Genomic DNA, 27,725 nt, shown 5'->3' on the forward strand with positions numbered 1-27,725 from the left:
CGCACACACACACACACACACACGTGTGTGTGTGAGTGTGAATGCATGTGTATGCATGTGTGTTACATCCACTTTACTTTGCAGGTTTCGGTTTACATGACTTCTGGTGGACAATCAGTCTGTCTGGAAGGAAAGTACGCCCGCAAATATCACATGGAACTAGCTGGTTCTGGGCGCTGGTCCAGGCAGCCTCGTTTAAAGAATCAAGATCATAGAAACCTTTGGCTGGAAAATTAAAAAAGAAAGTATCAGTTTTCATTCTGGAGACCCACATTCAACTCTTTATGGAAAGTATTTTCAGGAAATACCTGTTGACTGAGCCTCTCAGTTTTAACCAAACCATATTGCTTTTGCAAATGAAAAAGAAAAAAGAAAGAAGCAAAAGAGTAAAAAAAAATATATATATAAAAGACTCTGCTTTTTGTCCCAGGGGTTGAATTAAATTAACTTCAAACTGATTCATTCTGTATTGTATGAGAGTACAGAGAAAACATCATGCTGTGTGTTATGATATGCATTCTTAGCTAATTATTAACATCTTTGCATACATATTATTATCGGCAAATTTCACTTTTTGGCTTTACTTCAAGTTTTGTTTAATGAGCATGTGTTATCTAACCAGGGCAATGAGAGGGAGTATACCGTACTTGAAAATGTGCTCTTTGTACTGCCTTGGACAAGGGGCCCAATTTTCTTCCGGTTGAAGTCTATACAAGTTTTGCCAATAACTTGACTAAAGGTTGGGTAAGCCTAAAACCTCTTACAGACAAAACCTACAGTTCTTTTAAGCCACAGCTTCCACTGAGATCATTGCACTGATGTGTCTATCGTCATCTATGCACTAACCCAGTTTTACTCTCAGTTACTTTCCGTCGTAGAAAGACTGACCGCTCTGAAAGTTCAGAAGCATTCTTCAAACACTCACATCAGATGTCTTTTCAAGATTGTATCTGAGTATAAAAAATCTTATTTACTTTCATCTTGAAATGGACTTTCACATAGTGTTGTTTCAAATTCATTTCCAACAAAGACAGGTAGGTTGCTTAATAACTGAATTTAGATCTTAGAGTCTTCATTTGAAGTGCATAAAGAAAATATCTACAAGGCTTGATTTGAAGCTGTATTTGCTTTGCTCTTTCCAAAAGGTGTAACAATACAGAAGATGGCTAAAAAAAAAATTGTTTTTGCCTTTGAACTGTTAGCATCAGACAATTTCTAAAAAGAAAAGGATTTGTACATTTAAAAATATTCCATGGTTTCTGTCATTGGCACACCATGGATCTCTTCATTAAAGGCCCATACACTTTTAATATGATTCATATCCAATGCTTCACATAACCACAATAAGCCTTAGATCTCTTAATATGCCTGTTCCTAATGTTCTTTTTGTTAGAAGAGCAACCAAGTAGTGTTTCTTTTCTTGGCTGAGACAAATAACCCCTTTGCTTGCAGGAAATGAATGTGTATTTTCTGTACTTTGGAAAGTTTATTGAATATAAAAAAAGAGAAAAAGAGAGATGACTTTCTCCTTACAGGCATGTGTTGCATTCCACAAACAAAACACTGTGTAATCAGGGCAGTGGCTGTCTTGCCGTGACACTTGAGTTTTCAGAAAGGATTTATGTAAGTTATAAAAAGTTTTATGTAAGCAGTTAATATTGCTGAACTTACTTTGAACACTGCCTGTTCCCTTCAACAACAGGGTAACCCCTCCTCCTTAGACTAAGAAACCGTGAGACATGCGGTACGTGTATATGGTCTCAGGGTCAGTTACAGCTTTTACCAGATGATCGGGAAGATGTCTTATGGAAAAAGAACACTGAGATTATTTTACTGAGGCCAGGAGCGTGAGGCAGCTGCAGGGGGAACGACGGTTTCAGCTCAAGCTACAGAACCGATCAGACTTGCGTCAGCAGACATTTCGGGACACATGCTGGAAGCAGGTCAGTGCCCCTGGGGAAGTGTGGGCACACACCACCTCATAGGAGACGTGTGGCGCCTGGTGTGACTCACTGCATAAATGAGACAATTTTCTGATTCATATCTGGGAGCCTTTTGCTGGATTGTTCTCTCAAAGAGTAGATGTCTTTCTGCTTCCACTCCCTCATAGTAAGAATAGTGTATTTCAAAATAACCTGAATTGTCCTTTTGCATCCTCCTCTTCCAGACAGAATTCTCGTTTTCGCCATCTTTTTTACCACACATGTAAATATTAAAAAAGCTAAACCACAAGAGCAAATGCAATGAAAATGCCTTTTGAACCTATCTTTTACTGCAGATTCAACTCAGCTGCTTGACATCTGTTAATCAATATTGATATTATTCGAGCTGCTATTATTATTATTTTGAACAGATGATTGGTGAGTGATCCTGCTCTCTTTTGGGTGCATCTCCTGGGGACGTATTTCTTTGTGCTGCTGTAAAGTGATCTAATGTATGATTCTCAGTGAATTGTGGGAGAACTTGTCTGTTTTTTCAGACATTAAGGGAAGATGTTGGAAATTACAGAGAATACAAATAAAAAGTGGGTGAATTAGCCACCTGGGTGCAAGAAGTCCAAACTTGGCCTGAACTAGGTTGGACCACCTGGCAGGGCCAGGGAAGGCATCCAATGGAAGTGAATCAACTTCCAAGCAAAGCCTAAATAAAAATTCAGCTTGATTCTACAGTGAGCATGTACCCTTTGGATAAATATGGGAGCCCAGCTCTGTAAGGTGCTAGGGATCATCAATTTTCACTAATTTGAAGAAGTGGGATCTCAGCATCTTATAGAACAGGACCAAACACACAAACACGACATAATTGACAGAAATACAATGCTTATTTTATACCATACAGCATTTTTCCGCTGTGTTTCTATTATAATGTCTCATAAAGTAAGCTTTATAATATCTCACAATGTAAGTTTCTAAGGCTTGTAAATAAAAAGGGACTAACAGCATCCACTGGATACTAATTTTAGAAGATACTGCAATTTTACCTCTGCATATATTTTAATAAAACCCAGAAACTACAGTATATATTACAGGTTAGCTTTTAAAAATACCTTATTTTCTAGCAGTTCTCATGCATTTAGTACTGTTTCTCTTATTTTACCACCGAACTCCCATTTTATAGGCTACTCACTGTTTACCACTGGGTAAGAGCTAATGTTGGGCTTTTTTTTTTTTTTTTTTTTTTTTTTTTTTTTAAATAACCAATGCTGTAGGTGTAAAACCTGGCTGAGATATCAATTGCTATGTTGCCTGAAAGGTATTTTGTTTTAATGACTGCATGTGTCAAGTCTGCACATTATTCTTGGATGCTTCTGCTCATTTTAAAATATGCTTTTCTACAGTGTTGAAAGTAGTCAAAAAGTAATGATGTAGCTGTGAAGCAGGTTACTAATCTTTTTGTGTTTTGATTCAGAAGGTACTGACACATTAAGAGGCATGTCCCACAAGGCAATGACTACTCTTGTTTCTCACTGATGCAGCACAAAAAGAGAAGAGGATGCTTAACAAAAAGCTTAAAACAAGCTACAGTCCTATGATGACTACATTCTCTTTGGACTGAATGGGGGTATTTGCAAACCACTAAGCTAGTCCTTAATTTTTTTTCTTTCTTTCTCCCTCTTTCTTCATCCCATTTCCTCATTTGGTCTGTAGCTTACCTTCTACATAACTGACTTCAGGCTTCTTGGGTTCTGGCCTTCTCAAATGCTTGGGTAGCATGTCATTCTCCTGATGCCATTTTTTCAGGCATTGTGGCTCATGGATACTGATAGATTTTGTTCCATACTCATGGCCACATATGTAACAAATAATTGTGGGTGGCCATCTTATCACTGGTGTCTGCAAATAACAATTGCAACAAAGAATAAGTGTTATTTTCAACATTAATTTTGAATCAGACAACTCCGAATGAAAACCATCATGCTGAAAAAGAAACTGATTCAAATCTGTGAAATCACCGTTAATGTTCCTATCAGTTTCAGTATATCTGGATTCAGTCCTGAAGCTTACAGGAGATATTGCCTCATTAACTGGCCATTTGGAACACGTACGCTGCTTCTCCAGATATTGGGCTGAAAATTCATGTGTGTCACCTAATTAATAGCCATATAACTCTGTTATTTTTGCACAGTTGGCCTGCAAGTTCATGAAAATGCCGACTTACCACATTCAGAGAGAGCTCCTCTGCTTGATCAAGTTACTGTGGTACAGTGACAATCTTAAACATTTAAATCCTTTTTTATCGGATGGAACATGGAAAGGAACAATAAAACCTTCCTCAGCTGAACTGCTGACGTGCTAATCCAATAGCAGAAAGACCTCATCTCCACGCAGAGCACAGTTAAAGCATCATGTCAGGCCTTAGCATCTCGGTTCAGCCAAACAGTGAGAGCAACTGTGATAAATTTGCAATTGTGGGAACTAACTCTGTGTTACTTCTGCCACAGATTGGTTAACTGGTGGAATTCTTGACCTTGACAGATTAAAACCAGTCCAGGACATTTCAGGATTGGGGGCAAAAAAAGGAACTGTTGTTTGTTTATCCCAAAGATTCAGCGTGAACCTTGCCAGTGACTTCAGTGAGAGCAGAACTGGACTCTCAGCAACTCATTGTTTCTGTACTGCAGATCTGCTTTTGTTTGTAGAGAAAAATAGCTCAACTAAAGAAAAAAACCTCAATCCTCAAACCCAGAAATATATATTCTAAGCTTGAAAAATATACAATTACTGTGGTACTGCAGATTATGGACTAGACTGTGTCTTTAGGCACATCCTGCACTAGGCGTGGTGTCAGTACCAGCCCCACTCCAGGAGCAGGGTAAAGCAGAAACATACTGCAAAAAATATAATTTTGAGGCACATCGATGATTCTTGCAACTGTCAGAATTTCCTTCATTCTTGGTTGCAGAATACCAGTAAAAGACTACCTATTATTTCCTGCCTTTTTATTAAAGGTAGAGGGAGAGCCATGCCAGACCAAACATGGGAAACTTTTCTCACGTAAGCAAGGGAGGTGGAGATTTCATTTTTTCCTCTGCTGTGTAAGACAAAGGCATAACCTATTCCAGTATTTATGACTCTGTCAGCCCATCAGTATATTCAAGAAATTCTGGGCAGCTCTTCTTGCATTTATGCTACAGTCTGAAAATGTCATTAGTGAATAATCTGCATAAGCTTTCTTTCCTGTATTACACATGTAAACTCTATTACATGAAGAAATACTCTACAAAGTGTATTTTTGCTGGGAAAAGTTCACAGAATCACAGAACAGTTGAAGCTGGAAGGGGCCTCTGGAGATCATCTTGTTCAACTCCCCTGCTCAAGCAGAGTCAATCTTCTCTGCAGGCTGGCCAGGACCATGTCCAGTCAGAATCTGAATATCTCCAAGGATGGAAACTCCACAGCCTTTCTAGGCAACTTGTTCCAGTATTTGACCACACTCACAGTAAAAAAGCTTTATTCTTATATTCAGATAGAATTTCCTGTGTTTCAACTTGTACCCATTGCCTCTCATCCTGTCACTGGACACCACTGAGAAGGGTCTGGCTCCGTCTTCTTTACTCCACCCCATCAGGTATTTATGCATATTGAGATAAAATCCGCCTTGAGCCATGTCTTTGCTCTCTCAGCCTCTCCAAATATGTCAGATGCTCCTGTCCCTTAATCACCTTTGTGACCCTTTCCTGGACTTGATCCATATGTCCATGTCTTCTTTGTACTGGGGAGCCCAGAGTTGGACCCAGCACTCCAGATGTAGCCTCACCAGTGCTTAGCAGAAGAGAAGGATCACCTCTCTCAACCTGTCAGCAATGCTCTTCCTAATGCAGTCCATGATGCCAATAAACTTTGTCATGCGGGGGCATTGCTGGCTCATATCCAACTTGCTGTCCAGCAGGACCCCCAGATCCTTCTCTGCAAAGTTGCTTTCCAGTCAGTCAGCTCCCAACCTGTACTGTTTCATGGAGTTCTTCCCCAGATGCAGGACCTGGCTTTTCTCATGTTTGGACTTCATGAGTTTCCTTCCTGATGATTTCTCCAGCCTATTGAGGTCTCTCTGACTGGCAGCACAACCAACTGGTGTTATCAGCCTCTCCTCCCCGTTTTGTATCATCTGCAAACCTGCTGAGGGTGCACTCTGCCCAGGTCATTAATGAAGATGTTAAACAGCACTGGTCCCAATATTGACTCCTGGGATTCACCCCTAACGACTGGCCTCCAGCTGGACTTTGTGCCACACACCATGGCCCTCTGAGCTCGGCAGTTCAGCCAGTTCTCAATCCACCTCACTGTCCATTTATCTAGTCCATAATTCATCAGTTTGTCTTTGAGGTTGTTATGGGAAACAGTGCTGAATGCACTGCTCTCCCCTCATCCACCAACTTGGTCATTTCACCATAGGAAGAAAGTAGGTTGGCCAGGCATGATTTCCCCTTCATAGATGCATGCTGACTACTCCCAATCACTTTCTTGTCACTCGTATGTTGGGAAAAGGTTTCCAGGATGAGTTGCACCATCACCCTTGCAGGGATCAAGGTGAGGCTGACCAGCCTGTAGTTCCCCTACAGCTTCCTTCTTGCCCTTTCTGAGGACAGGAGTGATGTTTGCTTCCTTCCAGCCCTCAGGAACCTCCCTGGATAGCCTTTCAAAGATCATCAAGAGTGATGACATTGGCCAGCTCCCTCAGCACCCATGGGTGCACCACATGGGGTCCCACGTACCTGTGTACGTTTGTTGAAATGTTCCCTAACCTGATTCTCCTCCACCAAGGGCAAGTCTTCCTTGCACAGGACTTTCTCACTAGTCTCTATGGCCTGGGATTGCTGAAGGCTGCTCTTACCAGTAAAGAGCACGGCGAAGAAGACATCAAGTACCTCAGTCTTTTCTGTGTCATTTCTAACCAGGGCCCTTGCCCCATTCAGTATGGGGTCCTTATTTTTCCCAGCCTTGCTTTTGCTGCTTATGTACCTGTAAAAGCCTTTCTTGCTGGCTTTAACATCCCTTGCCACATTCAACTCTACGTGGACTTCGGCTTTTGTAACCCCATACCTGCACTTTTGGACAGTGTCTCCATATTCCTCCTGTGTCACCTTTGCTTCCACTTCTTGTATGTTTCCTTTTTTTGTTAGAGTTTAGTCAGGAGCTCCTTGTTCATCCAGTAGGCCTCTTGCCACCTTTGCTTGATTTCCTGCTCATCAGGATGGACCATTCTTGAGCTTGGAGGAGATGATTCTTGAATATCAATTAACTCTCTTGGACCCCTTTCCTCTCCAGGACCATATCCCACGGGATTCTTCTAAGCAGATGCTTAAAGATGCCAAAGTCTGCTCTCCTGAAGTTTGGGGTTGTGAACCTGCTTTTAGCCCCACTCCCTCCTCGCAGAATACCTAACCCCACCATCACCGCAGTCAAGGCTGCCTGTCACCTTCACATCCTTGCTAAGGCTTTCCTTGTTTATAAGGTCCAGCAGAGTGCCTTTCCTCCTCTCCTTGAACACTTGTGACAGGAGGTTGTCATGAATGCACTTCAGAAACCTCCTGGATTATTTGTGCCTTGCTGTGCTATCTTTCCAGCAGATATCACGGTGGTTAAAGGATGGGGGTATGCAAATGTGAGGCTTCCTTCAGTTGTCTGAATAAGGCCTCATCTACTACCTCTTCTTGATCAGGTGGGCTATAGCAGACACCCACAACAACGTCACCTGTGTTGGTCTGCCCACTAATCCTGACCCATAAGCTCTCAGCTGGCCCATCACGGGACAAAGGTCCACTCTTTCCAGCAACTTGAACTTGATCTGGAAAGTTCTCACACAGAATTGAAGTATACCCTATACAAAACCAGTCATTCTGAGGACATTTTCAAGCTCTTAACTTTCATATGCTATTTACTTAGCCATGTTTGATAACAAATTACTTTAAATATATATATATAACCTTCTCTTTCTATTCATAGCTGAATATAGCAACAGTTGTTTTTGGAAGCCCACTAACTTTTCATTGTCAATTTTCACCTAGTTCCTTATTTCGGCTATTAACTTATGCCTTGTCTGATTTTGAGGCAAGACTCTGGGTCCTGATACAGAACCTTCTGAAGGCAGTGTGTGCTTTTTTTTAGGCTCCAGTAAACTTTTGGTGAGGATAACATAGTGCAAGCTCTTCAAGTCAGGAGACTCATTCAGTGGGCATGCTTGTTATGGGTACGCTTGTGGCATTTTAGAAGAGGTTTTCTAAAAAATGCTGTGTGAGAATACTGAAAACACATTTTCCTTTCTAGTTTTCATTAGCTTCGTCCCAGCCATTCAGCAGAATAGACGATTTACTGGATGCAAACTGGAAAATAGCAACTTGATTTGCATTCAGTATGCAGGGACTCTTTTTATGCTACCAGTATGGTATGAAGGAATTCATTTAACAAACAATAAGTTTGTTTAGCATGCACCATCACAATCACTTCCAATGTATGGAGCAGTATAATACACGCAAAATTACAGCTTTAACCAGAGTTTAAGTGCTGATAGAAGATGGGTGAAAAATCACTTAAAAAATTAAATACTTTCAATTAATGTAACAGAAAAAAAAGAAATATCATTAAAGTCCAGTGTTTTCTACCTCAAATATATTTCCCTAGCGAATGGAAATAGCTTTTTTCTCTGACTCCCTCGTTTAAATCTGTCACACTTCTTCTAAAGTAACTGCGACATACTGTTCAGTGTTCAACAGCTGTCAGTGGTCTGTAAGACAAAGGCTGGTCATCTCCTTCCCGTGTGATCTGGACAGATTTCCACAACTCAGAGCTCTCTGAAATGGTACTTTTGGCAGTCTCACCTGAAAACCTGAAGATTGAATGAGCACGATTTTGATCTCTCCAGATCCTGACAGGGATGGGTTTTGTGTTGTGATTGAGAGAAACCAGGCCTGGAGCTGAACAGAGAATCCTGTTTTCCAAGTTTATCAATTTAGCATAACTAAATGTTATCTGGTGAAAAAATTGTTTTAAAAATCTGTTCAAGTAGAAATCCTTCTTTTTTTAATAACTTTCACAATTAAGAAAAGGAAAGAAATGTTAGTAGAGATGACAATTAATTAAAATAAATCATCATCATAAGGATGGAATGATTTTTATCAGAAATGCAGTGAGTTTGAACTATCACTATATATTAAATTTCACACACAAATCCTTCTCTGCAAATATACACACTGTAAAAATCAGAAAATAAAAACCGAGGGAGAATATCTTTACAATTTGTAGTAACAGCTTATTCCCCACTTACCTGTGGAGTCTTAGGTATGATAAGTTTTGTTTGGATTTTTTACAACTGATGGTATTCATCCTTCATTTCTTTTTCTTTTCAGAGTGTTCTTACCCAGAATGTCACATCTGGAGGCCTCCCGTTTGAAACTAAACTATTTTTGGAATCACCAGAATTTTCCAGCCCAGACTACTCACAAGCCAGTGGCTGTCTGCTTACTGCTTTGTTTTTCACTTTCGAAAAGGGTAGTAGGGTTCCTCAGGAAACGTGTTATTATAAAAATACCTACAAATACCTGACAGTGCAGTTAGGTTTTCCTCTGGTGCCTTAGTATTTTCTTTTTTCTCAAAGACTGTTAAGTATGTCTGTGTTACCGTGAATGAAGTTATTTAACTCAGAGGGCTATACAACTATATATTTTCAATAGACCCGACATTACCTGAGGTCAGCCCCAGGCTGCTGTTATGACTTACATGAGGTCAAATCCTCCCATAATGAACAAAGCTTTTAATTTCCTCTTAAGCACACCCAATAAGACTGGCTCCCAAGCTCCGCTCTATAAAGATTTATCATCTAGGACTGAAAGACCCCCAAAATTCCTATTCCTTTAATTATCCATGTAACTTAATGGGAGGAGGAGAGACTTCCTGATACACACCAGAGCTCTCATCATAGCTCTCATCATAGGCTTGAACTGCCCAAGGAACAGTGGATCACAAAAAAAATAGTATAAATACTTAATGACAGCATCATGTTTTATGAAAGCAACCTTTTCCACTCATTCCACTCTGTCAGACAAGTAAGGGGCATTTTGCATAAGGGACAGAGATAATCCAGAGTGGCTCTCACAAGCATCCAACGAAGCATTTCACAGCCTTCCGCAGTGCTTTCAGCTGCTGACTGGCCACAACAACAGACTAATGTTAGGACTGTTTGTATGCCTATATACGAAGTGCAATAACAACAAGGTAATTCTGCCTGATGATGCAGGTAACTGTAGATTTTACTCCAATGGAATCACTAGAATATCCCACTTTACTCCTGATGTGCTATCTTAAAAAAAAAAAAAAAGGTCTAGTGAACATGGCATTTATGTAAATGCAGAAAGGCAGGAACCTCTATCATTCACAATAATAATATGCAGGGAGTGTCACTCCAACCATTCATTCACTTTTCTGTATTTGCAAATATATTTGTCACTAATCTTCTAACAAGATGTTCAAAACTGCTGCAGCTGAGACATGAAATGGAAAGTTTGTAATTGACCTCCCGCCTTCCTTAGAATTACAAGGCATCTTAAGGTCTTTTCATTTTACGCAGTGGCTTTATGCTAAAACAAGATATGGCATCACCATTTTGTTGTTAAACAGGTTTTCAAGACTTCTATATTATAATACAGAAAAGGGAGATCACTAACATATTTTTATTTTGTAGGTAGTTAAAACAGTAGGAAGAAAGCAGCAGATGGCAGCACCAGATGCTAGTGATACATCTGATAGGATTTTAGGATTAAAGTTATCACCATCTGTTGTCCAAAAAATTCTAAAACATATATCCATAGAAAGTCATTAATACTCATCTACATAGGCAGTAGGAAACATTTTGGTCTATGAAAGAATAATGAACGCATTCTGCTCTAGTACAAGTCTGAGTTTCAATAGTACCAGACATCACTGTCATTGCCTAAGGTATCACAGCAGAATCTAAATAGTATGCAAGAATCGAGATTTCTGAGCTGATGCGATCCTTCAGAGTCTATTAAGTATAGACTGTTGTTTGCTTTACATAGTCAGACATGATTAACTCTGATGTGTTCATGTATTCTAAGAGCTAGGATAGTTAGTGGAAGAGATGGCTTAAGGAGGTTGTTCAGTCTCCAGCATTAAGGGTATTTATGACCAAACTGAATAAGCATGTCAGTAATGATATTGGTCTAGTTCATCCTTCACTTGCTAATGGAAAGAGAGCTGCTGAGGACAGAGCTACCTCAGCATAAGCTCTTGTAGTTGGAAAGGTAGAACACCCTTCACATGGAGTATGACAGAATGAGTGAGCTCCATTTTTAAAATGAGGAAAATCCAGCTTTTGAATGTAGGGCATCTTTCTTTATATTTGACAGTAGTATTACAGTTCTGTTAAAATATATATACTATTCTTTTCATTATTCCTTCCCTCTGACATTTTACTGAGTCAGGACTTTAAAAGATGTTATTTAAATGGGTATCTAAACAATTTACTGATTCACATTCAGAGTAGGTCTGTTAAGTGAAACATGGACTCCCCCCAAATATTTTCTCCTCCAAGAATCCTAAAAAATTCCCTCTGATCCTCTCCTTCATGTCCCACCAGGACACTATCTGAAGCAACATCAGTCCACCGAAAAGAGGGCTGGAAGCAGTTTTATCTATATCCTTCTCATCAATCAGGTCTAACTGATGCCTTGAGCTTGATGCTATTCCTGCCAGGACCAAAGCAGACTGCTATTTCATTACTCTGTTCGTATAATTAATAAGCAATCGAGTAGCTGGTAGAGTGAGTAAAATTAAAACCATGTGCTGGAAAAAGATGGTGAAAACTGTACAGTGGACCCAGACCTTGTCTCTCTACATATCATATCTGTGGCCCTCTGTCAGCTTAGTGCTTTTCAACATCCTGTATGTGTGGACCTTTCAGAACTTTTTACTGGAGGTGGAGACCTTCACATAGAGAATTTAAACCTATGGAAAAGAGGTTTCCTTTGCCTACTTCTTAGAAGTAGTCTTCCAGTCCTGAACAGTCCATAGGAGCACAGGATATTTCTTTCACTCTTTCCATTCCTATCTCTGCTTTTAAACTGTACCTCTGCACAAAAAGGTCGGTCTAAAAATACTAAAATAAAGAACTGCAGAGAGGTAAAATCCATCTTCCCTTCTTGAAAGTCACCACCAGTAACAAGCTCCTTCAGAATCAATTATACCCTGCCGGCTGTACAGCCTCATTAGTTCTGCTGGAATTGAAAAACTGTAACTGAATGGAAGCAAATGATGAAACCTGTTGTTCAGACACAAGGAGGAAGAAATTCTAATACATTTCGTTCTGGCTCTGCAGAGCTCACAGAAGGAAAATCTGGTAATAATGTTGTTGTTCAACAAGTCAGCAGATGTGACTGAATCCATGCAGGGAGCAGATAGGTTGCGCAAGAGGGCAACATTTTCACAAGGTCATTCTCAATGCCAAACCACACTCTAAACTTGTTTTTGTATGTCACTATAACTCTGGACATTTTTCATGACATAAAAAAAGCAAACTTTTTTTTTTTAAACATAGAAAATTCTGTGCAGAGGACAAATGACTCTGGTTCACTCATGTGTTATCAATGCCTTTCACTGTACAATCACCTTTAGAACAATGCAAGGTCTTTGGCAAATGGCACAACGTAACGTGACACAATGGAAATGTCTAGTTTCCTATAGCCATAGATACATGTGCACAGTACTTTGCACTATTTGCGTGTTCTATGAAATCTGTCGATTTATTACGAAAGACTTTTAGCTGAGTAGTAGACCTCTTGCTATTATCTATCAGTCAGTGGCCTCAAATAGCATAATATAAACATACCTCACATTGTCTTTATTCTCATGCTAGGTGGGGCAATGCTATTATCTTCATTCTATTCAGCAGCTGGAAAACTGAGAAATGGCATGTTCAAGGTTTTGACTTTTAAAACCTTTTCAGAAATGCTCTGTATAGCATTGCATTGCTTTGGTGACTGAGACAGCTAAATCCCATTTTCAGAAGTAACGTAGGCAATCAGGAGTACAAGACATAGTGAAAAAAATCAGGCTATTTATTTTAGACGTCAGGCCTAAATTTAGACATCTATCTCTTTACCAAACTCCTGGCCAAAAGAGAGCTCGTGCGGAAACAAGTGCAGAAAAAATATGCCATTTTCCAAAACTTTGTGTAGCTTTTGGGCAATGTGAATCAGCTTCTTTATTCTTGGATCTTGAATCAAATTCAGTGGAAAGAAATGTGCAGTCTTATTTATTTTGTTGTTGTTACATTCTGAGTTAACTGCCTTTGAACACGCAGTCCTCAGTAAACTAACGTTCCATGCCAAGGTTAAGAATAATGGTAAAAAAATGAAAATCACTGGAGTCCTTACAGGACAAGGAAACATCGTATCTCATGTTATCTAAATAAAAATGCCTTATATGTACTGAAATATGTAACATTCAAAGCTTGCCTAAGCAGCTCAACAGAATCTGTTAACGAACTGTATCACATAATGGTCCCTTTTGGGCATATGGCTCCACAGCAGCAAAGAATATGAGAACCCAGCTATCCCCTTTCAACAGGAAAATCAAAAGAAACAGAAATAAATATGATTTAAGAATCCTACAGTTACCTTTATGCACACAGTATTCCCCTTTCCTCTACTTATTATCCAGCAGAGAAATATTTCCATAGAGCCAAAAGATTTTTCTGAAAGAAAGTGGTTTTAAATTTTGAATTGTGATGAGAACCCAGTCTCCCCTGGAGTGCCTAGCATCAAAATGCATCCAGACCTTTTCAATACAGCACATACTTAGCAGTTTACCTTGTCTGATATGGCTGGTGCAGCCCCACTCTTCTGTTGACCTTGACCAAACAGCTCAGAACTTGCTGAGCCAGACCCAAAGCTTAGGCCTTTACCAGATTTATAAGGTTTAGAACTTGACAGCCCCATACCACTGCTGTTTCCTTTGCAGCTCCTTTGGTGCACAGTGAGACGATCAGGGAGGAAAGTCCGGCCACACTTTTCACAAGGCAAGAGCTGGGCTTGAGCACTCTGACATGCTGCCTCTTTTTCAGCCATAAGCCTACAGGAGCCACGAGCAAGGGCCTCAGGTCTCCTGGGCTCTGCTCTTCGGAGATGCTTTGGTAGTTGATCATTTTCAATACGCCACTTCTCTAGACATTGGGGCTCATGTATGGAAATAGACTGGGACCCAAATTCTCTGCCACAGATATAACACACTCTAAAGCCAGGTCTTCTTGGTGGGATGATTGGTCGATTCAGTGGAGTCTGAGACATGTTTGAAGAATCTGAGTGTTTTGATATTATTGCAGTGCCTGGTCGTCTTTGCTTGGGATCAGCTTCTAGATGCACTATTTCTGGCAAAATTATGGCAAGATCTGACACGCTGGATGTTGAAACCTGTTCTGAAGGCAAGATGGTAGAGATATTAGCAGGGCCCTCTCCGACACTTAGCAGAGTTTTATTGGTTTTGTTCGGATTCTTTTTCTTTACATTGTTCCCATGAAGGATAAAACATTTCAAGAATCAAATTTAAGGTCATCTTAAATGATGGCTCAGCACCATGCCAATTGCAGGCTGTCATTTTAATCCTTGATTTTTCACTGCAAAACAAATTCACCTTTGACAGAAGCCTGCCAGTAGCCTGAAAGCCACTTTAATCCCAAAAAAACCCATTAAAATATGGCTTATGTGATCTTTCAGATTCTCTAGGATGTACATAACTCCATAACAATTCGAAGGTCTCCTCATCTCCAAAAGTGAAATAGGCAGACCAAATTCCACTCTGCTATAAATCTGCGGATTTTATTAGTTTCAATGATAGATGTATAGACATATCCCCTCATGAAGTTGAACTTAAGACTTCTATGTCTAATGGTTTATATGACTGGTTTGTACAAACAAGGTTTTCACAATTTTATGGCAGGGATAGCACTATTTTGAAGTTAAATTTGATTTAAAAATGAGATGTGGATCTGTGTTTGAAATTAAAAATACAGGACTTCCTGTTTACAAGTGTCTAAGGCTGAAGCAGCTATGTAGTACCTGAATATTGCTGATGTAAAATGGGAAGTGAGAAGAGAATCAACACCTTGCAGTACAAAAGATAAATGAAAAATATTTAAGAATTTGACCTTTCATAAAACCAGTTTTACACTGAAATGTCCTTTAATCACCTTTGGAGTCTATTGCACTAGAAACAATATATGCCTCATCTCAAGAAAATACAGTACATCTTGACTGTTCAAGATGACCTAAGATTTTTAATTTGATCAGCTTTGCATATGTGATATTTAAACAAATATCTTACTGAGAATTACTTTTTATCTCCATGACCTCCTTCTTCCAAGCATTTCTGATTCAGTGTTTACCGGAAGACAACTTCATGACCACTGATATAACAAACTTGAAAATCCAGACAAGCTACTGGCATACGAAGTTGATTCTGTATAAAAGAAACAAACATCATACATGTAAAGTAAATGACTAGATACAACTGAAATTTTGAGTAACTATATTGAGTTGGACTTTAAATTCATAGTGAAATTACAGAATCAAATTAGCAGTGACGCTTGGATCATAATATGATAACATTAAGCTAGAGCAAGAGAAATTTGCTATAATCCTCAATGTAAGGTAAATCACTACCATTTCTGTTAGGATTTCCATGGATACTTAAAGGAGTTACAAGAGCTCCAAGATAAAGACTTGCCTCATATTTTGTTTAGTTGAATCCTACATAATATTTGGATACCAATGAAATTGAAAGGCCTGAATGTTCTGCTTTTGAGTTCAGAATTTATCTCTAGTCTTGAATTTAATTTTGTAATGTGAGGTTTTTGAAAATGATTTTTTTCTTCTGTTTGGCAACTACAAAAATAGACTTTTAGAAACAGAAGTAAATGTTAGCTTTTACTTGTGTTAGTACACCACAGCCTAGTTAGCTCTGGGAGTGTGGGCTAAAATCTTTCCTGAGTCACCTACCAGTAAATGAATTGAGAGCTGTGTTCCAAACAGAGGCCAAATTCTTGAGCAATAACTATTGAAGATGTGCTTTATTGATGGAAATGATGAATAAGAAAGGAAGAGACAAACAGCTTGACTTACAAGTCCCACCTGTAACTTACAAGTTCTGCTTGTAAATGTAGCAAAATGTGATGTGCCAAGGAAACACAGGCAGGGCAAAAACAGGACCGAAAATTTACAACTATGAGATACTGTTTTTACAGTTATTTTTCAGAGTTGAGGGAAGCTTCAAAAGCTTTGTCTCTCAACATTCTTAGTGTCCAGCTTAAAACTAACAAACAGGTATTTTATTAATCACTTAAATTATAATTGCTGGTGCAGTGTCTGTAAATTCACAGACATCTATAGGCCAAAAGAGAACTATTCTCTGCCCTTACCAATTTCAAAAACAGATTGTGAATCTCCAACCAGCTTTCAGTGACAATCTTGTTTTGCATCTGTGTAGTCTTAATTTGCTTTACATGTGCAAAGCACCAAAGACTAACTACAGAAGAGAAATTGGTAAGCAGAAAAAAACTGACTTGCCCAAAGCTGAAGAGGAAGATTTGAACAAGTGTTTCCTTGTATTAGTTCTATGCAGCAAACATTAAACCTATTAAAACAAATAGACTGAAAACAAATCATATAAATCCTATTTATGCTACATTAAAAACCCTTGTACCTTCATGGTGTTTAAAACTAGAGGACCTCAAAGCTTTTTACAAATATGAGTGAGTTGTACTGTACCACACAAATGTGAAATAAATACTCGGCTTAACAAATGAAAGTGACTTCTCCAAAGTCTTGTTGAACATGGTTAGACATGTCAAAAATAAATCCTTCATCTCTGATTCTTATGCCTCTGCCAAAACTACAAGACATTTCTCTCTTCTAGTGCATCCATCTGGTTTGGGACCAGCATATGACAATGACCTTTTAATGCCTAATTGTCTTCAAGAATTCAGTTGTTAGTGAGTGCCTGATCACCAGGCTTTCTGTTTCCTACAGACTTAGCATATTAACATATATGCATATTTTGCAGACAAGTTTTATTAAAGACAGACAGCTGTGTGAAAAGAATTCACAATAAATACCGATAAAATTGAGCCTTTTCTTTTTTGCAAGCTATTGTCTGAGTCATAGCTTTCCCTCTTTGTTAATTTGAGCTTGGAGAATTTTACTTACAGGTTTTCTAAGGACTTACACCTCCATGCTTGGCACCCTGGTGAAGGTGCCTTTGCCATGCCTTAGAAAAACTGTAACGAAAAAGCAAATCAAAACAGATGCACTTCAGACAGGACTCATAGGACATATTTTGATCCAGATGTTGCAGCAGACTATTTTCTTCAAGCATTTCAGTTTTGCAATTTGCAGTCTGTCCTTACATATGAACAAGTTTGTATTGAAACCCTTAAATGCTCCTTTATCACAGAGACTAGGCTTTGTGCTGGTCCTCCAAGCATCACAAAATGAAGTTTAGACTGTAAACATGTTAGGGTAGGGGTTATTGTCTTATAAGTAGACAAAATAACTAGCAGGCTAGCTTTAGACATAAGTGAGTGGGCAGTTGCATAGGCAGGTGGCTGCAAAGACAGCAAGGTCACCACTGTCTACTTTATCTATATAGAACAGCCGATTGCTGCTTATTTTGCCACCAAAGACAGGGTCAAGGTGTGACAGCCACTGCTCTGGAGCGGCAGGTCTTTCTCTGATGTAAGAGTCCCCTGCTCTTACCAAAAATTCCAAACTTTAACTCAACCCCTCCAAACTTTTGGTGGTTTCTTAACTCCCAAACTTACCTACCCAGAAACCCCACTGATCCATCTCAGGTCACTTTCTCCACTGCCACTGATCAACCTGGATCTGCCCTGAACCTCCTCACTGCTCTTTCATCATGTCACCATGGGAGACTCTTTGCTCCCACTCAACAACTGTGTCACTCTTATCCCTCCTGTCTGAAGCCACTTAACTACAACCACGTGTTGAATTTTACTACATCCAAGGGTGAAGACACAATTTTGTCATTAACCTTGCGATGACACAAACTTTGCCTACGCCACTGGGAAGCGTTTAGCTGTTTCTGTTCTCTCATTAGAGATGCTAGCTGATCACAGTGAAAAAATGGGTTATCACCAGGTTCACACGATAGTCATCCTGCTGCCTGTCCTACAAAGCTGTTTAGTTTGCTGCACTCACACTTCTGGCTTAAACATTCACGTGGTTGCATATTCCAGGGACATTTGTGACACTTGGTCATTTTACAAAATCTCCTCTGAAGCTCAGATTTGTTTGTATGCAAATTGGAAGATATGAAGACCATCAGAGCCAATCTGTGATTTGCACTGGAACAAATCTCTGTGAAAGAGTATTCTGCAGCTAGCTAGTAAAAATACAATTCTTGAGGGATATACTTCTTAGCACTTAACACCTTCTCTAAAATTCTATTACATAACCATAGTCTATTGAATAATATTGCAAAAGACAAGGTTGTAACATTCTCTCATTTCTGAAAGTATTGGATATTCATATACTGTTTGTTAAAAGGTACACAAAACTTTAGCATTGAAATTTTTATCTCAAATATCAAAAAGCTTTTTTGTCCAATACCTGCACAGTGTATAATTGTGAAACATCCAGTGGAAACCATACTAAAACAATCGAAGAAACAAAGGTTACAAGCAGTTTGGACAGTAGCAATTAATAATACACAGGCAGCTAGCTGGCTCCGGAGTGCTGCTGTCCCATTTTAAAGAAACATTTTTTGCCCCCACCAGTGAAGTCCCCTTAATGCAAAACCCTTTTCCCTTTTATTCTATGCTGTGTAGAAAATATCAGAAAAGCTATTCATACAACAACTGCAAAAGCCTTTTCCTTGTTTTAGAAGGTCTGAACTCTCTGACCTTGACTTTACAAAAGGCTGATCACTTTGCACCACAAATTGCTACTGCATAACTTTGCCAGTCCCAGCTAGGTGGCATATGTTGATGCAGTTACATGTGTGGTTCAACAGTATGTAAAATTTAAATTCATTTGCAAACTAGCAGAGAGGCTGTCTACTGCAAGGCCCTTTCAAAGACTGGGAGAATTTCCAAGGAGGGTGGCCTATCGGATGAATCCAAGTTGGGAAGTAGCCAAGCTCTTTAGGAGGATGAAGGGAATGGAGAGCCAGGGAAACATTAAAGGGTCACGAGGAGAGAGGAGATAAGGGTTATTGGAGGGTCACAGGAAGGGAGCATCAAAAAGTTCAACTACGTTTCAGGGAACTTCTGAACTTTGCAGGGCTGCACTCCTAACTACATGTCTGATTTACTCATTTACGTCAGAAAGATACTTTCTATTACCTGAGATGATTTTTAAAGCAACAGTGGACAAGAAACTGACTGCCACATGAAGAATGTTAGGTGACTAAATCTGTTACTGTTAAGAATGAATCAGTCAATAAAAGATGCTATAAACAACCTATTAACAATATAACCTATTGTTGGATTTCCAAGCTTGCTGTTGTAAATACTTCATAACAGAATTATGCTTCCTTGTGGGGATTACACCATTTGGTCTACATTTACTCCTGCCAAGTTGACTGTTATTATTTGGAAAGTTCCTATAAATTCAGTGTGAAATGGAAATGCATATGAGCTATTCAAACCTTCTTTTCTCAAGTTTAGTGATAGACACAGAAATAAGTCAGGATTGGGATGTAACATTTCTTTTAAAAATGTAAAACTTTGTTACTTTTTTCTTTTAAAAATGTTACAGGTTATTTAATAAAGTGAGAAGATAGAGTTGGTCATTGTATATAGATGTTGGGAAATATTCCTCTCCTCTGCAGTTCCACTGAGTGCAATACTTAAAAAATACCTCACGATTTGCAATGACAGGGCATTTACAAATAATGGACTCAGTTTAATTTAAAGCAACTGAAATACAATGGCTTGTTCAGCATCAGGCTGATGTTTCACTTTACCCAAAAGAGAACAGAATCAGAAGACTGCTAATAGTTCAATAATTCCCCTATCTTCTTGACTGAAGGGGGAGCATGAACTCTTGCACACTTTGTTTTTAAGTTTATCCCATCCAAAAATTGCAACAACGGCATTATTACCCAGCCTTTAGTAACAGTCTTCTCTTAGCTGCCACGTGTGATTCAACCTATAGGTTCAAGTGTCTTCCCTCAAATGGCCGTGTGTCTTCTTTCATGTCAGTGCTGGAACTTGGAAACAAAGTTGACACATACGCTTCCTATTTCCTGCGTGCAGCCCTTCCTGAAGAGTGACCCTTTCTGTTTCTCATCTCTCTTGATTCTCTCATGTAAACAATTCCTCAAAACCCATTATCAGGTCATTTTACAAGCCTGGATTCCTTGACTGAATTGAACAAAACATACTTGCACTAGCTGGGGGATTAAATTGGCTGTTTCCAACAAATCCTCAACACTACTGCTTTTGACTTAGCTAGAATTCCACATGGAGATTTCCCGACTGAAAAAAACAGAGTTTACCTTGTGGAAGAACACATCACATGAAGCCTCCTGCTGCCAGAACACAAATGTGCTTATTCAGTGGGCAAAATACAGAATTAGTTGTGAAAATCTGGGGAATCTGTTCCTATACAGCTTATGAATGCTGACTGACATAACAGCGAGTCCATTTGCAGCTGTGTCAGACTGCAAACTCCATTTTAAATATATGGCTGGGTTACTGTCTCTGTTCCCCCTTGCCTCCACAGAAAGGGACAGGATAAATCCTTGCAACAAACAAACACAGAGCTAAAAACACAGGTCATAGAGCTTTCAAGCTTATACCTCTCAAAGAAATAGCCCTTGCACATCCTTGACTCCCTGTAAAGGCAAAAGCCAATTTTCCTGTCTGGGCTTAGAAGAAAGGACCACAAGTAAGTAATATAAATAGTGGGAACACCTGCTTCCCTTACTATTTTTAAAACAGTGCTTGGTAAAGCTATGAAAGGGGTTTATAAAATGTATTTGCTTGAGATGGCAGTGGCTTACCTCCAGGAGGCTCTTTGGAGAGATCATCTATACTTGCAGAGTGCTTACAAAATCCGCAGTCTTATAACAGAGGTATGGGAATGTCTGAGCGGGTTGCTCTGCTAGGCGAATGTACGACAGGCAACAAAGACACATTAAATGAAGGCGGAACGTGTGGCTCCAAAATGGTGGCACTCAAATTCAACAACCTAGTGAGAAGTCCAGCTACAGACCTGTCTGTCGTGTTATAAATGAATAAACTAATATTAGCTTACAAAAGAGATACTGGTTAAATCAGTATATTGGATTCAAGAGTTCCTGGATATGCAAGCCCCTATTTATGCAAATACCCACTGCACTGTAAGACAGCCTTCCCTTTGTTTCCCTTCAACACTACATTTGAGCTTGTCTACTCATTCTGCCTCTTCCTCATCCAGTGCTTGAAGTCATCAGTTTTGCATCTGTAACACCACAGTTACTGCTATGGGGATCAGTTCATAAAGGTGATTCATTTAAACTGAACCAAGCTTACAAGTATTCTGAAAGAAAAGTTATTTCACTTGTAACAGCTAATTTTATTGTTGCAGAGATTAAAAATGTATCAAAGAATTTGAAATGAGAAACAATGAGCCACAATTAATTGCACTACAATAGTGGCTAGAGATCCTAGTTTCTCAATCTGGGCTGGACTACATAAAAATACAAAGGAGAACAACTCAATCTAAGAGGATGAAAAATGTATTAGGTAGAGAGAGAAAAACAGAAAAGAGAGATGAAGTGATCCGCTCAACATAATGCACCTAGTCAAGAGGAGAAGGAAATGAATATAAATTTTCTGACATACAGTTGAGCGCCCCAATACTAAATCAGTCTGGCCACAGGGTTTTCAAAGGCTGATTCCTAACTTTATAAAAGGATTTTTGTTATGTTTACATATGCAAGAGGTGTCAGAAGGGACCAAACTTGCATCTTGTTTTGAGTGCCAAAGAGCTTTGCTTCAGGCTCTGTTTCCAGATAAAAATGTTTTCTATGAGGCTTCTCATTATTGTTCAAGGGAAATCAAATGAAACTAAATAAATATCTCAAGCAGTATTTTTTCTTGTGCTAAATGTTGTTTCGAATTGCTCAATCATAAATCTTTTTAGAAATCTGTTAAGATAAAATAATCATAAATTGGACAAAAATATTAGACAATTTGCAGTATCTTACTGATGGATCTGTTTTTCACTGAAAGATAAAAGGAAAAAAACATTGTTATGTTTCCAACAATATTTTTAGCAAATTAACCACATATTAAAATCCTCACATTTTTTCAGCTTAGCACTGCACCTTCTCCAGAGCTTCTGGCTGGAGAAGTCGCCTCTGATTAGTGTTAGAGACTAATTTTCTCCTTTAGTGATGTGAAAAGAATAAACTATTATTTGATTAAACCTTAATAAAGACCACTGAGATGTAGGAAATCCACAGGTTTCTATGTCAGTTTGCTTTATCTTGTCAGAGGTGAGCAAAACCCATGTTTTTAAGCACCTCCTATCTCAAGAAACAATTTGCAAGCTCTAAACACATAAATATTGGCATGTACACCCACATCTGGCAGCTGCAAGGCCCTGTAAGCCTCTAAACTGTAACATCACAGCAGTCTGGCTTAGATATCTTATGAGTAATGCACACTCAGAAACATCCAAATACGAAGCTTGTTCCACCAGAGAATCAGTTGCACATATAGCAGTAACATCCCCCCAGTACATCTCCACCTGCAGCCTAGAGGTTGGTGGTTACACTTGCAATAAACATGGATGCAACCAGCTGAGGACAAATCAAGCATACTTGAAAATAAAATATACCAGGTTAAAAACTCACTGTTTCCAGATGAACACAAACAGGCTAAACAGACTGGGAATTTTCTAATAAGTGTTTTTCCCACTAGTAGGTGTTTATTTGTCAAAACTAAAACTTTCTTCAAAAATGTACCTGCATCAATTACAAGAGAGTAAGAGAGAAAACATAAATATGTGTGTGTGCAAAGGCTCATTAGAAAGCATGTGAGGCAAAATTTATAGCTCTGAGATATTTTTTATGATGAACTTCTTAAGGTGTTTATAATGGGACAACCAACCTAGTTAAAGGTTCTTGTAATCTTCCTCTGACCTACTTTAACTGCCTATGTCTGTCTTTGGATCTGAGTCACTTCCTATCTAAAACTTTACAGGCCAAACCAAAATTCACTAAAGCCAGTAGAAGTCACTGTATATCTGGCTTTTGAGGCAACCGCACATATAATTAGACAGTACACTTGAGTTCATGATGGTATTGCCAGAGAAAGCTGGAGACTGGTGTTAGTGAATCAGCAGTGCTCTCCCTTACTTTGACCTCCTTTGCCCAAGTGTAAGAAAGAATTCCTTTGATTTGAAAGAAAATTTAACTCTATCTGAGGGAATTATAACTATCACTAGTTAAGATATAGATAAAACATTAAACATTTTCATGTTAAAGAAAGTGTAATTTTTCATTAATTTCAACATTCTAGACGAGCTCCAGTAATGCTGTTCTCTTCAATTTTCGTTTATGTTCTAGAAACAATGTTCTTGCTTTGCATAAGTAAAGATAAATGCCAGTTTTTCTTTTTCTGTTTCTGTGTGTATGATGGAGTAAAGAAAGCTGTTTATCTGAGCTCAGCTGCCTCCTGAATTCCCAAGTTTCTAGGAAACACGCAGTGTCTCTCTGAAAGATGCCATGTATTTATCCTTGCACCTATTTACAAACAGTTCTTTACAGAAGGTACATTTTACTTAGCAATACATCGTAACTTTTCAGAACGAAGATTACCTTGTTTTTACTCAGATGCAATTATTTGATGTACTTGTCTCATTTTATAAAAAAATAATGTTCCCCTTCCTGAAAATGCCTATCTAGTCTTGTGCAAAAATGAGAGGAGAGGAATATATCAGCTCAGAGAGATTCCCAAGTTGGGTGACACTTAGGATATCAAGCAACACATTCTTAATGTCAATCACTCCAGTAGATCTGCGATATTTATCACTATATGAGTTGTAGAGAGCATACCAGATATCTATAAAGTGATAAATGGATAGGACATGTTTACACTGTCTGCAGCGCAGGAGCGTGAGAGTAAGCTCAAGCTCCCTAGCTCAAGTGTCTCTGTTCAACTCTTCCATTTCTGGGACTGGTGTGTGCAGAATCAGACTGGGAATGTCTGTGATTTGAGGGTAAATGTGCTTGCACAGTGGGCAATTGGGACAATAATTTCAGGAAAGGAGAGTGATCATTTACAGAAAAAAAGCAGACGGATAAATAAATGTATAATCAGATAGCAATCTGTTTGATTCAAGATATACAGGACAGGCACCTCAGCTCATATAAACTATCACAAGATAGTGAAAATCAACAGAACAATAACAATTTACACCTGCTGAGAGGCTGACACTAATGGGTTAGAGTGATTCAGTAAAAAATTACACTTTTCTCAATATCTGAATTATCACAGTTACATTACATAGGATAAAAATAATCAGAAGGGATAAATGTTCTCTTACAGTGTGAATCAACTCTAATCATTTTGTAATAGAAAGAAACTGCACTTGCTGACAGATGATTACATAAATAAGATTTTTTGTACCTTTGGTATGAACAGGATATTCAGCTAGATAACCTTACCTACCATGGCAATTCCTAAGCTCAGTAAGATAAAGCAGTTATTAAAAATAATAGGAAAATGAAACAATAATGAGCAGAAAGCAAAGATGAATAGAGAAGTGACAGTGAGAATCCAGACAAGTACAAGAAATTGTCCAAACTGGAAAATGGCTAAAACAACAAAAATAAGGACATCCTATTTCTTTTGTGAAATGTTGGTTATTCCTAACAAGAAATCATTAAATACTCATTTTCATATCTTGCATGAACAATACGGCACATCCTAATACCTTGCAGAACATTCATATTAAAGTGACAACAAAGGAAAATGGCCACCTGCTTAATCTCTATTACAAAAGCAGTGCTCCTAGAAGAATATCAGAATATTTATCAGATCCAGTGTGCAGTCTGAGGGAAATACAGCACAAGGCTGAAGAGAACCTTTATTTATAAAGGGTCTTGTTGGCAATGAATCTTAAAATCAACATTCTTTTACATTATTGTTTTTCTCCTCCAGATTAGATGGCCAGTATTTTTTAGCCAGTGTGAGAGGCCACGGCTGATAAACTTCATCAAATCTTAACTAGTACCATTGCGCTGTGGTGATTCAATAATTTGTTACATTTAACAGCGGTCTTTTCCCAATTTACATTTGCAACTGTTATTCATGTACCTGTTTACACTGTCTTGTTTCCTGTTTTATAATTCTTTAGATACCAGGATCTTATCAAATTCCATAAAACCATGGAAAAATATATGGAGCAGAAGCCTGAAAGACCTACAGAAGTTGTGGGTTAAATGGAGAAACACGTTAAAAATGTGTGTCTGGGCTCTTTACTGTGAAACTGTAATTTCATCTGGTTAGAAACTAATGCTTGGTATTGTATATCAGTGTCCTTGGAAATCAAGTAAATGGAAAAATGAATTTAAATAAAAAATAATAATGAAGTCAATTACATTAAACTATAATTTGCACAATCATTTCACTGAGTATCTTGAGATGCAATGCTGCTGTATACATCGGCTTCAAGCTAAACCACTTGGATATTAAAGTTTTCTGTTTCACTTGTGCTTTCCAAGCAAGAAGTTTCTGCTTTTTATAGTAAACCTTCTTATTGCACTTGAGCATCATATATTTCTCAGGTAGAACTGAATGAGGTCCTTTCTGTGACATGGGGTAATCAGAATTATGTGCCAGGTAGGATTATCTTCTCCAGAGAGTATGATTTCTAGCTTTCAGTATCCAAAATGGTTGCCCATTATGATTCCAATTGTATTTTTCTGCCTCTTAAAACACTCACATAAATGAAGTCTGTCAAGAAAAGGTATGTGGAATTAGGAAATTAGAACATCTAACCTGGTATATAACATTACTCACGCTCCATTTTTGCCATGCAGATCTCTGCAGAGAGGAATTCCAGAAAATAAATACATCGACCTTTCCATAAGCACTCTTACGTGCTAGCTGATCTGAGGGAGAAAGTAACTCAAATCTTCACTCATTGTCCTTTCTGCTCATTTATAATTGGGCCCATGAGATCTGCAGGAATCCTGTCTTTTGCTACTCAGGTGTCAGGTACTGATGTAGTGGGAAGAATATAGGATTAAGAGGAGTTAATTATTTAATCTTTGCATTATCTTGGTTCAGGAGTGTTATCAGTATTATCAGTTGAGTTTCAAAAGGAAATCAAGGTTCAGATAGATTATGAGATTTACCCAAGAGCACACCACTAAAACTAGAATTTGAACTCACGTGCTGCCCATTGCCCGTGCCCATTCACTGGGCAGTAGTTTCTTTGATTCTGGCCTGAAGAAAAATCACAATGCCTCTTTAACCCATCAATTTTTTCTATCTTTCCACCCTAGAGTTTCATAGAATAATTTGGATTCAATGCTCAGAGATGGAGAAAGCGCAAGCACATCATTATTTCCTAAATAGTGCTTCAAAGTACAGATGAAAACCCTACTTTTCTCCAGATCTTGGCTTTTCCGATGTTGTGTTTTGAGTTGGCTTGCCCTTTATAAAAAAGTCAAAGAGCAAAGTTAGGCAAACATACATGGAACAGATTTCCCCCCCATCCTAGGGGTAGGAGCTTTTTTGGTCTTACCTTTTTAACCAGCGCTTAATCCCCGCAGGCTAAGCCCTGGGCACGGCAGTGGTGGCTGAGCGGAGGCACCGGAGCGGTGGGTCCCTGCCAGCCTGGGGAGAGCGAGCGTTTTCCGGTGCCATGGCAATGGACCATGGCCTTTAGAGCCCCAGCGTTGCCCAGCAACCTGTCAACAAATGCAAATTTTGCAGGCTCCTCGGGCACTGATTGGCCAGCTGCATTGTTGGGTAACAGAAAGGGGGGAGGAGCTGTGGTCAGGCTCGGCCAATAAGAAGGGGCATCAGGGAGGCTCCCACGAGCCCTGTCCCTGGGGGCAGCGGGAAGAGGAAGGAGCGGTGGGCAGGGCGCTTGGCTGCCTCCCAGCCCGAGGGGGGCTGCTGGGCTCCCCCTGGCCAAGACACTGGGCCTCGGGGCTCTCCCCCTGCCAGCGGGGGCCCTACGTGTCCTTAAAACCAATGGCTTGCCTTCATGTCCCAGCTTTGGAGAAAATGTACCTTTTCTGCCACACAAACAGCAAACGTAAAAATGAACGGTCGATTTGGTCAACTTCACACCTGGAGACGAGAACCGTTGAGCTGGAAGAGTCCCCAGCGGCGGGACTGCATCCGTGACTAGGGAGGGACTTCTCCTCCCGACCAGAGGCAAAGGGACGGGAGTCTTGCTGGAAAGCCCAGCCAACAGTGACGGCTAAGGGCACGACGAACCCTAATGCCACCTCCTACATAAGCACTGTTCTGATCCAAATGTTTACATTTTGGGCCAAACTATTTCAATGTTTGAAATTTCCCCAAATTTAACTTTTACAACCTTGATATTTTCCATGGAAAATAATGCTACAAAAATAATAACAAATAATAAATAACTGCTACAAGAAACTACCCCAGGCTCTAATATTTGCACATTAAGTGTTTTCCAGGCAGTGAGGAGTACAAATCCATAGTGCTTCTTTCATTTT

The 27,725-nt window shown here is 39.2% G+C and overlaps 1 protein-coding gene across 2 annotated transcripts; it reads right to left on the minus strand.

Annotated features, from left to right (window-relative positions):
• ZNF475 (zinc finger protein 475) lies at nucleotides 1–27,725 on the minus strand. Of its 2 annotated transcripts, XM_026115395.2 has the most exons (5): nucleotides 26,771–27,725; nucleotides 15,340–15,464; nucleotides 13,820–14,424; nucleotides 3,653–3,833; nucleotides 1–225 (listed from the first exon to the last, which is right to left on the minus strand). In XM_026115395.2, the coding sequence occupies exons 2-5, from the start codon at nucleotides 15,350–15,352 to the stop codon at nucleotides 74–76; spliced, it is 951 nt and encodes a 316-aa protein (XP_025971180.2). In that variant the 5' UTR covers nucleotides 15,353–15,464; nucleotides 26,771–27,725; the 3' UTR covers nucleotides 1–73. The 2 variants fall into 2 exon arrangements, 1 of the variants encoding a protein (XP_025971180.2); XR_010385667.1 differs by lacking the exons at nucleotides 1–225; nucleotides 3,653–3,833 and having other exon boundaries at nucleotides 14,296–14,424; nucleotides 15,330–15,464.

The sequence above is a fragment of the Dromaius novaehollandiae genome, chromosome W (assembly GCF_036370855.1).
Source record: "Dromaius novaehollandiae isolate bDroNov1 chromosome W, bDroNov1.hap1, whole genome shotgun sequence".
Taxonomy (NCBI): domain Eukaryota; kingdom Metazoa; phylum Chordata; class Aves; order Casuariiformes; family Dromaiidae; genus Dromaius; species Dromaius novaehollandiae.